The following is a 12,965-nucleotide window of genomic DNA, read 5'->3' on the forward strand; positions in this document are numbered from 1 at the left end:
GGGGCCAAACATAACTGCGATGTGGCCCTCAGTTAAAACGAGTTTGACAGTGTATTTTATCAGATTTTTCTATCAATTGTACACATTTATCGAGAGATTACTTTATTACAAAATAATCCCAAATTGAGTTTCGCGTGACACTAAATGGGACATTTTCAAGTTAAAGTCTATTCTAATGTAGTTTTTTGGGGGGGAGATGTTCCTGACTTAAATAAGTGGTATTGCAAAAACAAATAAAGTTAACAAATAAATTAAATTGTATTATTATTATTATCTAATTAAATATCTTAAAAATACAGTATTTGTTGTTATTTATTTATTTCTAGTTTTCCTCTATTTTTTTTACAACATTTTGAGCCAACGTTTTAAATAATAAAATCGTTTTGGGGGGGACTAATTCAGACAATTCCGTTATTTTATGTGTTGCCCAAAGTCTGCTCCTTATTCAAGTTACACATCAAGAATTGTTCATAAACCAAAATCTCCTTGATTTAATCGGTGAGTTCATAGTTCCTTTACTAGTGCACCTGAATCGGAACCACCGGTTCTGGGGGTCCAACAAATATATGTCTTACTTTATTTAAAAAAAAAAAAAAAAAGTTTGGTGTTTTTCCTTGTATTTCTAATGTTCATTGTGTTGGTCAAACAGGTCCTTGGAGGTGGAGTTTTGCTTGTTTGACCAGTGTGGTCTCCACCTTGTTGTTTGGGCCTTTGCGTGTGTGTGCGTGGGTGTGTGTCCGTGTGCGTGGGTGGGTGTGTGCTATGACAACAAACTCAAAGTGTGACCGCTGCTTGACCCGAGGCTTTCTTTCGGAAGGGGTCCCTGAAGGACCCTCAGTGGGGCCTAAACTCAACACTCCACGTGTTTATTTATTTGCGCGCACTAATATTCGACACGCATCCATACTTTTCACCATCGTCTCGTTATTTTATTGTGGTATGTATTTTTTCTAAAGCCATTTTTAAACGGATTATTTTTTTAAGTGTCAAATAAAACGGATTGAAACGAATTGCGTGCGTGGCAAAACGAACAAAAGCAGCGTGTGCAAAACAAAAATAATTGTGTTTTAAGATATATTTTAAATAGAAAATAATAAGATATCAAATGACAATAAAAACATTTAATGTAATTTTATTAAAATACAGTATAGTATTTTTACGTTCATTCGTTGAATAATATTGTTTTAGAATATTGCAAAATGATTAAAAAAATGCATTAAATTATTAAATTACATTAAAATATGTTTGATTATTGCAAGCTTGTTTTCGGCATTAATAATAACAATAATACAACTTTTAAATATTTCAAACAACATTCCACGTACAAAAGAGTGAGTTGCCTTCAGGTTAAGAAGACTTTGCACAACTTACAGTCTTCTGGGCCTCGGCAGGTGTGCGCATGCGCCTCCACCGTCCAGCAGGTGAGGCGTGATCATCAATCGCCTTTCTTTGATGGGAGTCGGCCTCCACTTCAAAACCAGAGGACAAAGTCCAATGACGTCATGACATTAATCACGTGACGCACCTCAGCAACTCCGCACTGGCCCTTGTCGACATCCTCCTGGGAGTGATAATGTTTATTTTTTCAGCCATGGTTTTATTTTATTTTTAAATAACACAAATCCAAAGTCCTTTGGAGATGATTTCACTTTTTAATAATCGGCGCTGACAAGCCGGCAACACGTGACAGGTCTGACTGATAAAACTCAGCGTCCCGCCCCGGGCCAGGAACACGTGAACGCATCATGCAGCTCTGATACAAGACAATGTGCGGACAATTCACCTTTGATTGCGGGAATTGGAGGGCGCGCTGATCAGGTCATGTGACACAACACACCTGCGGGGTGTCCAAACCACGTGATATGAGGGATGCGGCGGCCATTTTTCATACATTTTTGTGCAGTAAAGCGGCAAAACTGGTCCATGACTACAGAATAAGACTATCATCATTTTCCAAATGCCAGTAATGGTCTGTCAAAGCAAGGGCCATAGACTTTAGAAAAAAAAAAAAAGTCAGAATTTTACAGTAAAAATAGTCACAATGCCAATTACAGTAATGCACTGTAAAAACAACTACCATAGATTTTACGGTAAAAGAAAAATTATAATCCTAGCATAGTTTTCGGAATTTTACCGAAAAAATAGCATTGGTGTAACTTTAAAAATTCACAGTCATGCACTGTAAAAACGACTGCAGATTTTACGGTGAAAAAACAAATTTTGCTGTAATATTCCCAGTTTGTTTTTTTCCTAAACATAATTAAATTAGAAAACAGTAGCGTTGTTATTCTTACGGAAAAATGCTGGCGACTGAGCTGCCTTTATTTATTTTTTTGCTGTAAAAACTATGCTCATTGTTTTTATAGTGTTACTGTAAATTTAAAAAAATATGTTATTTTATACAAATGTTATTTTTATGGTCAAATTCTGGCCATTTTGGTTTTTAGTCGTAAAAATCTACGGTCGTCGTTTTTGCAGTGCATTTCTGTGAATGTAAACACCTTCATTGTTAAAAGCAGGGGTCCCCAAACTACGGCCCGCGGGCCGGATCCGGCCCCCCAGCATCCAAAATCCGGCCCACGGGAAGTCCCAAGTTAAAAAAAAAGTTTTTTATTTATTTCTTTTTTTTAATTTTTTTTTTTTTTTAATCTTTCCTTTCTAATCCATTTTCTACCGCTTGTTACTCTCGGTGTCTTCTCGCCGCTCAGGCAAATCATATTGTCTAAAAATGAATTTTCCCATCAAAAACGTGACAATGTTCAATGTCAAAACGGATTAAAAAGACAATGTATATATATATATATATATATATATATATATATATATATATATATATATATATATATATATATATATACATTTTTAACACAATGCGGCCCACGAGTCAAAAAGTTTGGGGACCCCTGGTTAAAAGACAATCAAAATGATGGCCGACATTTTTACACCCTAAAACAAACGGGTGCTGTGTTTACAGTGCGTTGCTGTAAATTGAAAAAACAGTGCCACTGGTATTTTTACGACCAAATTCTGGCCTCCACTTTTACACCTTGAAATTGATGGTACCATTATTTTTTTGTACAGTAAATGTCCCTTTTTTTACCGTAAAATATCAATTTGGTGTTTTACAGTGCTTTACAGTAAATCCAAAAACAGTATCACTGTTATTTTATGGTCAAATTCTGGCAACTCAGCAGACATTTTTTTAAGGTCAAAGGGTCGTCCTTTTTTGCAGTGATTTACTGTGAATCAAATAACTGTAACTGTCATTTTTACGGTAAAATTCTGGCTGAAAGTTTTTGACCTTAATATATACAATTGTTGTTTTTACAGTGCATTACTGTAAATGGGAAAATAGTACTAATGTTTGTTTTTTTACAATAAATTTCCCGCCAGTTTTTACCATCAAATCTACAGTCAGGGTTTAAATTGAAAAAGGGTACCGCTGTTACTTTTACTTTGAAAGCTGGGAAATGGCCCCCCCGGTCCACGCTTTGGACACCCCTGCCCTCCACAATATAAAAGACATTGATAACCAGGGAGTGGAAATAGTCCAAATAGTGCAAGAGTTCGCTCCCAGTCGGATCAGTACCCGTCGGCGCCGGTGGAGGACACGGTGGAGGAAGTGGGAGAAGGCGTACAAGGCGCAGAAACCGACTTCTCCGACGCCGCGTCGTCCATTTTCTCCCGGAGGCTCTCCCCGGGGTCAGAGGGCGCGGCCTTGGCCGGCAGGAGTCCCTCCTTCTCCCGCTTCTTCTGCTTCATCCGCCGGTTCTGGAACCAGATCTTCACCTGAGTTTCGTTCAGCTGCAGCGTGGCGGCGATCTCCACGCGCCGCGCCCGCGTCAGGTACTTGTTGAAGTGGAACTCCTTCTCCAGCTCCGTCAGCTGCTTGGTGCTGAAGTTGGTCCGGACCGCGTTGGGCGGGGCTCCGTAGCCCAACTCGCCCGACCGCCCTGAAGGTGCAGGAGGACAACTTAGACCTTGGTCACTGTAGACCTTGTCACCCTGAACTGTCATTTGTCGTAAGGTTACAATACATTTGGATTACAGTAGTTCACTGTGTGGAATAATGCTGTTAAATGTTATCACTAAACAATGATAGAAAAATGCACGTACAGCAATTAAAACCTTCATCATAACAGTATATTATGGATTAAACAATAAAATCATAAATCTAGCAAATAATCTGAATCATATGTGAACTTTATTGATATCAAGACAGAACGTAAACATCCATCCATCCATCCATCCAGTTTCTACCGCTTGTCCCTTTCGGGGTTGCTGGAGCCTATCTCAGCTGCGGAAGGCGGGGTACATATTAGGGTTTGCACTATCAAACATTAGTAACAATTTTCTTGTAAGGACTGAACCGTTAAAATGTGTCCTCGTGAGAGCCAGCGTCCACTACAGTGGACATTTGTTGATCATTTCTTTCTTTCGGCTGGCCCTGAATGCATCACGACGCCAGCAAAAACCTGCAGTATTGAGCGTTTTTCATATATATCATTGTCATTATCCATCCATTTTCTACCGCTTGTCCCTTTTGGGGTGGCAGGGGGTGGCTGGAGCCTATCTCAGCTGCATTCGGGCGGAAGGCGGGGTGCACCCTGGACAAGTCGCTACCTCATCGCATGGCTAACACAGATACAACATTCACACTCACATTCACACACTAGGGCCAATTTTAGTGTTGCCAATCAACCTGTACATATGTATTAAAAAATGACTATGACGTGGCAAAGGAGAGTGAATAAGCTTTGCTTCGCCCTACTCCTTTTCGGAATGTCGGCATGTGAAAATTGTCAAATATGTGACGGACACACTGTAACCCTGCACTGTTACTGCGCACGTGTCGTAAAAAGGATGAATAACAATATCAATACTAAAATTCACTCAATAGCTACAAATGAGCATTTTTTCAATGCAGTTTTGAATGGAAGAGATCAAATTGTTTATATGACTCAAAACGGCACGATCAAACATTAGTAAGACTTTTCTTGTAAGGACTGAACCGTTAAAATGTGTCCTCGTGAGAGCCAGCGTCCACTGCAGTGGACATTTGTTGGTCATTTCTTTCTTTCGGCTGGCTCTGAATGCATCACGATGCCAGCAAAAACCACGCAGTATTGAGCGTTTTTCATATATTATTGTCATTATCCATCCATTTTCTACCGCTTGTCCCTATCTCAGCTGCATTCGGGCGGAAGGTGGGGTACACCCTGGACAAGTCGCTACCTCATCGCAGGGCTAACACAGATACAACATTCACACTCACATTCACACACTAGGGCCAATTTTAGTGTTGCCAATCAACCTGTCCATATGTAATAAAAATGACTATGACGCGGCAAAGGAGAGTGAATAAGCTCTGCTTCGCCCTACTCCTTTTCGGATATGTCGGCATGTGAAAATTGTCAAATATGGGACGAACACACTGTAACCCTGCACTGTCACTGCGGGCATGTCGTAAAAAGGATGAATAACAATATCAATACCAAAACTCACTCAGTAGCTAAAAATGAGCATTTTTTCAATGCAGTTTTGAATGGAAGAGGTCAAATTGTTAATATGACTCAAAACTGCACGATCAAACATGAGTAAGACTTTTCTTGTAAGGACTGAACCGTTAAAATGTGTCCTCGTGAGAGCCAGCGTCCACTGCAGTGGACATTTGTTGATCATTTCTTTCTTTCGGCTGGCCCTGAATGCATCACGACGCCAGCAAAAACCACGCAGTATTGAGCGTTTTTGATATATTATTGTCATTATCTATCCATTTTCTACCGCTTGTCCCTATCTCAGCTGCATTTGGGCGGAAGGCGGGGTACACACTGGACAAGTCGCCACCTCATCGCAGGGCTAACACAGATACAACATTCACACTCACATTCACATACTAGGGCCAATTTTAGTGTTGCCAATCAACCTGCCCATATGTAATAAAAATGACTATGACGCAGCAAAGGAGAGTGAATAAGCTCTGCTTCGCCCTTCTCCTTTTTCAGATATGTCGGCATGTGAAAATTGTCAAATATGTGACGAGCACACTGTAACTCTGCACTGTCACTGCGTGCATGTCGTAAAAAAGGATGAATAACAATATCAATACCAAAACTCACTCAATAGCTAAAAATGAGCGTTTTTTCAATGCAGTTTTGAATGGAAGAGGTCAAATTGTTAATATGACTCAAAACTGCACGATCAAACATTAGTAAGACTTTTCTTGTAAGGACTGAACCGTTTAAATGTGTCCTCGTGAGAGCCAGCGTCCACTACAGTGGACATTTGTTGATCATTTCTTTCTTTCGGCTGGCCCTGAATGCATCACGACGCCAGCAAAAACCCGCAGCATTGAGCGTTTTTCATATATTATTGTCATTATCCATTCATTTTCTACCGCTTGTCCCTATCTCAGCTGCATTCGGGCGGAAGGCGGGGTACACCCTGGACAAGTTGCCACCTCATCGCAGGGTCAACACAGATACAACATTCACACTCACATTCACACACTAGGGCCAATTTTAGTGTTGCCAATCAACCTGTCCATATGTAGTAAAAAATGACTATGACGCTGCAAAGGAGAGTGAATAAGCTTTGCTTCGCCCTACTCCTTTTCGTATATGTCGGCATGTGAAAATTGTCAAATATGTGACGAACACACTGTAACTCTGGACTGTCACTGCGCGCGTGTCGTAAAAAAGAATGAATAACAATATCAATACAACACTCACTCAATAGCTAAAAATTAGCATTTTTTCAATGCAGTTTTGAATGGAAGAGGTCAAATTGTTAATGTACTTTGCTCAAATATTAGGGTTTGCACTATCAAACATTAGTAACACTTTTCTCGTAAGGACTGAACCGTTAAACTGTGTCCTCGTGAGAGCCAGCGTCCACTGTAGTGGACATTTGTTGATCATTTCTTTCTTTCGGCTGGCCCTGAATGCATCACAACGCCAGCAAAAACCCGCAGTATTGAGCGTTTTTCATATATTATTGTCACTATCCATCCATTTTCTACCGCTTGTCCCTTTTGGGGTCGCGGGGGGTGCTGGAGCCTGTCTCAGCTGCATTCGGGCGGAAGGCGGGGTGCACCCTGGACAAGTCGCCACCTCATCGCAGGGCCAACACAGATACAACATTCACAGCACTCACATTCACACACTAGGGCCCATTTTAGTGTTGCCAATCAACCTGTCCATATGTAATAAAAATGACTATGACGCAGCAAAGAAGAGTGAATAACCTCTGCTTCGCCCTACTCCTTTTTCGGATATGTCGGCATGTGAAAATTGTCAAATATGTGACGAACACACTGTAACTCTGCACTGTCACTGCGGGCATGTCGTAAAAAGGATGAATAACAATATCAATACCAAAACTCACTCAATAGCTAAAAATGAGCATTTTTTCAATGCAGTTTTGAATGGAAGAGGTCAAATTGTTAATATGACTCAAAACTGCACGATCAAACATGAGTAAGACTTTTCTTGTAAGGACTGAACCGTTAAAATGTGTCCTCGTGAGAGCCAGCGTCCACTACAGTGGACATTTGTTGATCATTTCTTTCTTTCGGCTGGCCCTGAATGCATCACGATGCCAGCAAAAACCACGCAGTATTGAGCGTTTTTCATATATTATTGTCATTATCCATCCATTTTCTACCGCTTGTCCCTATCTCAGCTGCATTCGGGCGGAAGGCGGGGTACACCCTGGACAAGTCGCCACCTGATCGCAGGGCCAACACAGATGCAACATTCACACTCACATTCACACACTAGGGCCAATTTTAGTGTTGCCAATCAACCTGTCCATATGTTATAAAAATGACTATGACGCGGCAAAGGAGAGTGAATAAGCTCTGCTTCGCCCTACTCCTTTTCGGATATGTCGGCATGAGAAATTGTCAAATATGTGACGGACACACTGTAACTCTGCACTGTCACTGCACGCGTGTTGTAAAAAAGGATGAATAACAATATCAATACTAAAACTCACTCAATAGCTAAAAATGAGCGTTTTTTCAATGCAGTTTTGAATGGAAGAGGTCAAATTGTTAATATGACTCAAAACTGCACGATCAAACATGAGTAAGACTTTTCTTGTAAGGACTGAACCGTTAAAATGTGTTTTTGTGCGAGCCAGCGTCCACTGCAGTGGACATTTGTTGATCATTTCTTTCTTTCGGCTGGCCCTGAATGCATCACGACGCCAGCAAGAACCCGCAGTATTGAGCGTTTTTGATATATTATTGTCATTATCCATCCATTTTCTACCTCTTGTCCCTTTTCGGGTCGCGGGGGGTGCTGGAGCCTATCTCAGCTGCATTCGGGCGGAAGGCGGGGTGCACCCTGGACAAGTCGCCACCTCATCGCAGGGCCAACACGGATACAACATTCACACTCACATTCACACACTAGGGCCAATTTTAGTGTTGCCAATCAACCTGTCCATATGTAATAAAAATGACTATGACGCGGCAAATGAGAGTGAATAAGCTCTGCTTCGCCCTACTCCTTTTCGGATATGTCGGCATGTGAAAATTGTCAAATATGTGACGAACACACTGTAACCCTGCACTGTCACTGCGGGCATGTCGTAAAAAGGATGAATAACAATATCAACACCAAAACTCACTCAATAGCTAAAAATGAGCATTTTTTCAATGCAGTTTTGAATGGAAGAGGTCAAATTGTTAATATGACTCAAAACTGCACGATCAAACATTAGTAAGACTTTTCTTGTAAGGACTGAACCGTTAAAATGTGTCCTCGTGAGAGCCAGCGTCCACTACAGTGGACATTTGTTGATCATTTCTTTCTTTCGGCTGGCCCTGAATGCATCACAACGCCAGCAAAACCCCGCAGTTTTTGATATATTATTGTCATTATTATTGTCCACCTGAGAAATATATTTGAGGTGGACATGCCTAAATGTATAATGCACCTGGAGCACTTGAACGCACCACCCACCTGCCTTAGGGGGGTTCCTCTTGACTTTCATCCAGTCGAAGGTCTGCGCACATGTGGAGGCTCCCTCCGACAGCGGGGAGCAGCACCCTTCCAGGTGAGCGGCGTGGAGCGGGGAGAGAGGGTTCGAGCACCCGGGGAAAGGCTCGTGGCCGCCCCCGTAGGCCGGGTGGGCGTACTGCAGCTGACCCTGCGCCAGGTGACCCGGGTACACCAGCGGGCCGCACTGGGCGAACCCCGCGGCGGCGTCTACTTCCTGGTTCAGCGCGTAATGGTTGTAGAAAGTCGGCGCGCCGTAGCCGGAGCCGCAGGCCGCGTGCGCGCCGTACGCCAGCCCGGAGTGGCAGGAGCCGCGCGGCGGGGCGTCGTCCGGCGAAGCCCGGCTCGCCATGAAGCGCTCATCGGCGCCGCAGTTGCCCGCCGTCACGGCGCACGACTGGAACGCGGCGATCCCGTGATCCGGGTGGAAGGCTCTCACGGAACACGAGCCGCCCTCGCCGCTCATGACGGAATAATCCACGAAGGTGCTCATCGTGGCATCGTGGAGCACCTCTGATCTCTGCCTCCGCTGCCCTGCGTGACGACATTTACCTATGGGGAGGGGGAGGGGGGCCAAGGGGGGTGACCGGCATCAATGAACGGGCGTGGTCACGTGACACCGGGTCAGCCACTCAGGCGCTATCTGCTGACAGATTGCCGCTCGAGTGGCCGCTCGTCCGTCAAATGACGCGCGGTGGCCGAGCGAGCAGGACGCGGACGCTTCGGCGGTCCCGGCGTGAAACCCCCAGGACGCACTCGAGGAGGACAGCCGCGCACGTTGACCTCAGGTGACCCCCTTTTTTTTTGTAGCATTACGTCATGATCTGTCCTATCAGGCTCGAGGGTTTACTCTGCAAATATTGTCTCGGCGGGTGGGAAATGTTTACCAAGAGGCTCACATTTATCTCCCGGAATGACAGAAATGTCTTTTTAATTTCCTCCCTCCTCTCCGGGTCAACTCTGACTTCTATTGCGCGCCCTTATCGCGCGCTGATGGGACGTAACGTGCCGCCCATGCGCACTTCAGCCCGCGGCGTGATGGTCTTGTTGAAAAAAGTGTTCGTCAAATAAATCTGCTGCGAGGGCACTAATGGATTGTGCGGCGCGGGAGGGGGCGTGCGTGGGAGTGGGAGTGGGAGCAGACCGTAGGGCGACATTTACGGAGGCGGGGGGGAGAAGGGCGCTATCTTTGGTCATCTGTGGTATTGCAGGCGAAAAACATTGTTTAAGGAAAATGTATTGTACAGACTGCATAAACTGTAAAAAAAAAAAAAAAAAAAAAAAACTTATAATAAATAAATAAAAATTATGTCGATTTTACGGTAAAAAAAAAAAATTGACGGAAAATTTTCTGTAAAATGGACCCTCGTTTTTTTTTACACTGAAGTACTAAAACTTTGAAAGACGGTATGCTACTGTGATTTTTATGGAAGTATTTGGGGTCGTTGTTTTTACAGTGTGTTACTGTAACTACAAAAACGGCATCTTTGTTGGTTTTTGCGATTCGATTATGGTGACTCATAGGTGCATTGTGTCATTGATGAAGACATTTTTTAAGGAACATCTCTTGTATAGACTGGGAATGAGCATGCATGAACTGTAAAAAAAAAGAAAAATTCTGTAGATTTTACGGTAAAAAAAAAAATTCTGTAAAATTTTCTGTAAAATGGACCCTTGTTTTTTTTACATTGAAGTACTAAAAATTTGAAAAACGGTATGCCACTGTGATTTTTATGGAAGTATTTGGGGTCGTTGTTTTTACAGTGTGTTACTGTAATTACAAAAACGGCATCTTTGTTTGTTTTTGCGATTCGATTATGGCGACTCATAGGTGCATTGTGTCATTGATGAAGACATTTTTTAAGGAAAATCTCTTGTACAGACTGGGAATGAGCCTGCATGAATTGTAAAAAATTAAAAAAAATTATGTCGATTTTACGGTAAAAAAAAAAATTCTGTAAAATTTTCTGTAAAATGGACCCTCGTTTTTTTCCATTGAAGTACTAAAACTTTGAAAAACGGTATACCACTGTGATTTTTATGGTAGTATGAAAATTTCACAGTAACATTTGGGGTCGTCGTTTTTACAGTGTGTTACTGTAACTACAAAAACGGCATCTTTGTTGGTTTTTGCGATTCGATTATGGCGACTCATAGGTGCATTGTGTCATTGATGAAAACATTTTTTAAGGAAAATCTCTTGTACAGACTGGGAATGAGCATGCATGAACTGTAAAAAAAAAAAAAAATTCTGTAGATTTTACGGTAAAAAAAAAAAATCTGTAAAATTTTCTGAAGGATGGACCCTCGTTTTTTTTACATTGAAGTACTAAAACTTTGAAAAACGGTATGCCACTGTGATTTTTATGGTAGTATGAAAATTTCACAGTAACATTTGGGGTCGTTGTTTTTACAGTGTGTTACTGTAACTACAAAAACGGCATCTTTGTTGATTTTTGCGATTCGATTATGGCGACTCATAGGTGCATTGTGTCACTGATGAAGACATTTTTTAAGGAAAATCTCTTGTACAGACTGGGAATGAGCCTGCATCAACTGTAAAAAAATATATATATAAAATTCTGTAGATTTTACGGTAAAAAAAAAAAATCTGTAAAATTTTCTGAAGGATGGACCCTCGTTTTTTTTACATTGAAGTACTAAAACTTTGAAAAACGGTATGCCACTGTGATTTTTATGGTAGTATGTAAATTTCACAGTAACATTTGGGGTCGTTGTTTTTACAGTGTGTTACTGTAACTACAAAAACGGCATCTTTGTTGGTTTTTGCGATTCGATTATGGCGACTCATAGGTGCGTTGTGTCACTGATGAAGTCATTTTTTAAGGAAAATCTCTTGTACAGACTGGGAATGAGCCTGCATCAACTGTAAAAAAAAAATATATAAAATTCTGTAGATTTTACGGTAAAAAAAAAAAATCTGTAAAATTTTCTGAAGGATGGACCCTCGTTTTTTTTACATTGAAGTACTAAAACTTTGAAAAACGGTATGCCACTGTGATTTTTATGGTAGTATGAAAATTTCACAGTAACATTTGGGGTCGTTGTTTTTACAGTGTGTTACTGTAACTACAAAAACGGCATCTTTGTTGGTTTTTGCGATTCGATTATGGCGACTCATAGGTGCATTGTGTCATTGATGAAGACATTTTTTAAGGAAAATCTCTTGTACAGACTGGGAATGAGCATGCATGAACTGTAAAAAAAAAAAAAAAAAAAAAATTCTGTAGATTTTACGGTAAAAAAAAAAAATTCTGTAAAATTTTCTGTAAAATGGACCCTGTTTTTTTTCACATTGAAGTCCTAAGACTTTGAAAAACGGGATGCCACTGTGATTTTTATGGTAGTATGAAAATTTCACAGTAACATTTGGGGTCGTTGTTTTTATAGTGTGTTACTGTAACTAGAAAAACGGCATATTTGTTGGTTTTTGCGATTCGATTATGGCGACTCATATGTGCATTGTGTCATTGATGAAGACATTTTTTAAGGAAAATCTCCTGTACAGACTGGGAATGAGCCTGCATGAAGTGTAAAAAAACAAAAAATTCTGTAGATTTTACAGTAAAAAAAAAAAATTCTGTAAAGTTTTCTGTAAAATGGACCCTCGGTTTTTTACATTGAAGTACTAAAACTTTGAAAAATGGTATGCCACTGTGATTTTTATGGTAGTATGAAAATTTCACAGTAACATTTGGGGTCGTTGTTTTTACAGTGTGTTACTGTAACTGGAAAAAATGGCATCTTTGTTGGTTTTTGCGATTCAATTATGGCGACTCATAGGTGCAGCGTAGAATTCACCACCATTTTACAGGTATGTACTGTAAATGGTAAAACAATAGCCCTGCGATGCGGTTAGGGACAAGCGGTAGAAAATGGATGGATGGGTAAAAAAATACCACTTTTTTTTTTTACAGTCAAATTCGAGTTTGTTTG

General features: G+C 41.2%; 1 protein-coding gene across 1 annotated transcript in view; it reads right to left on the reverse strand.

The window, feature by feature from the left end:
• hoxa1a (homeobox A1a) overlaps positions 1 to 9,501 on the reverse strand; it is an 18,721-nt gene extending 9,220 nt beyond the window's left edge. The window contains 3 exon segments of the mRNA XM_072915660.1: positions 1,372 to 1,469; positions 3,534 to 3,953; positions 8,973 to 9,501. Of these exon segments, the coding sequence (XP_072771761.1) occupies positions 1,372 to 1,469; positions 3,534 to 3,953; positions 8,973 to 9,501 (1,047 nt within the window).
• Between the last annotated feature and the right edge of the window lie 3,464 nt (positions 9,502 to 12,965).

This window comes from Nerophis lumbriciformis, linkage group LG21 (assembly GCF_033978685.3).
Source record: "Nerophis lumbriciformis linkage group LG21, RoL_Nlum_v2.1, whole genome shotgun sequence".
NCBI classification, from domain to species: Eukaryota; Metazoa; Chordata; class Actinopteri; order Syngnathiformes; family Syngnathidae; genus Nerophis; species Nerophis lumbriciformis.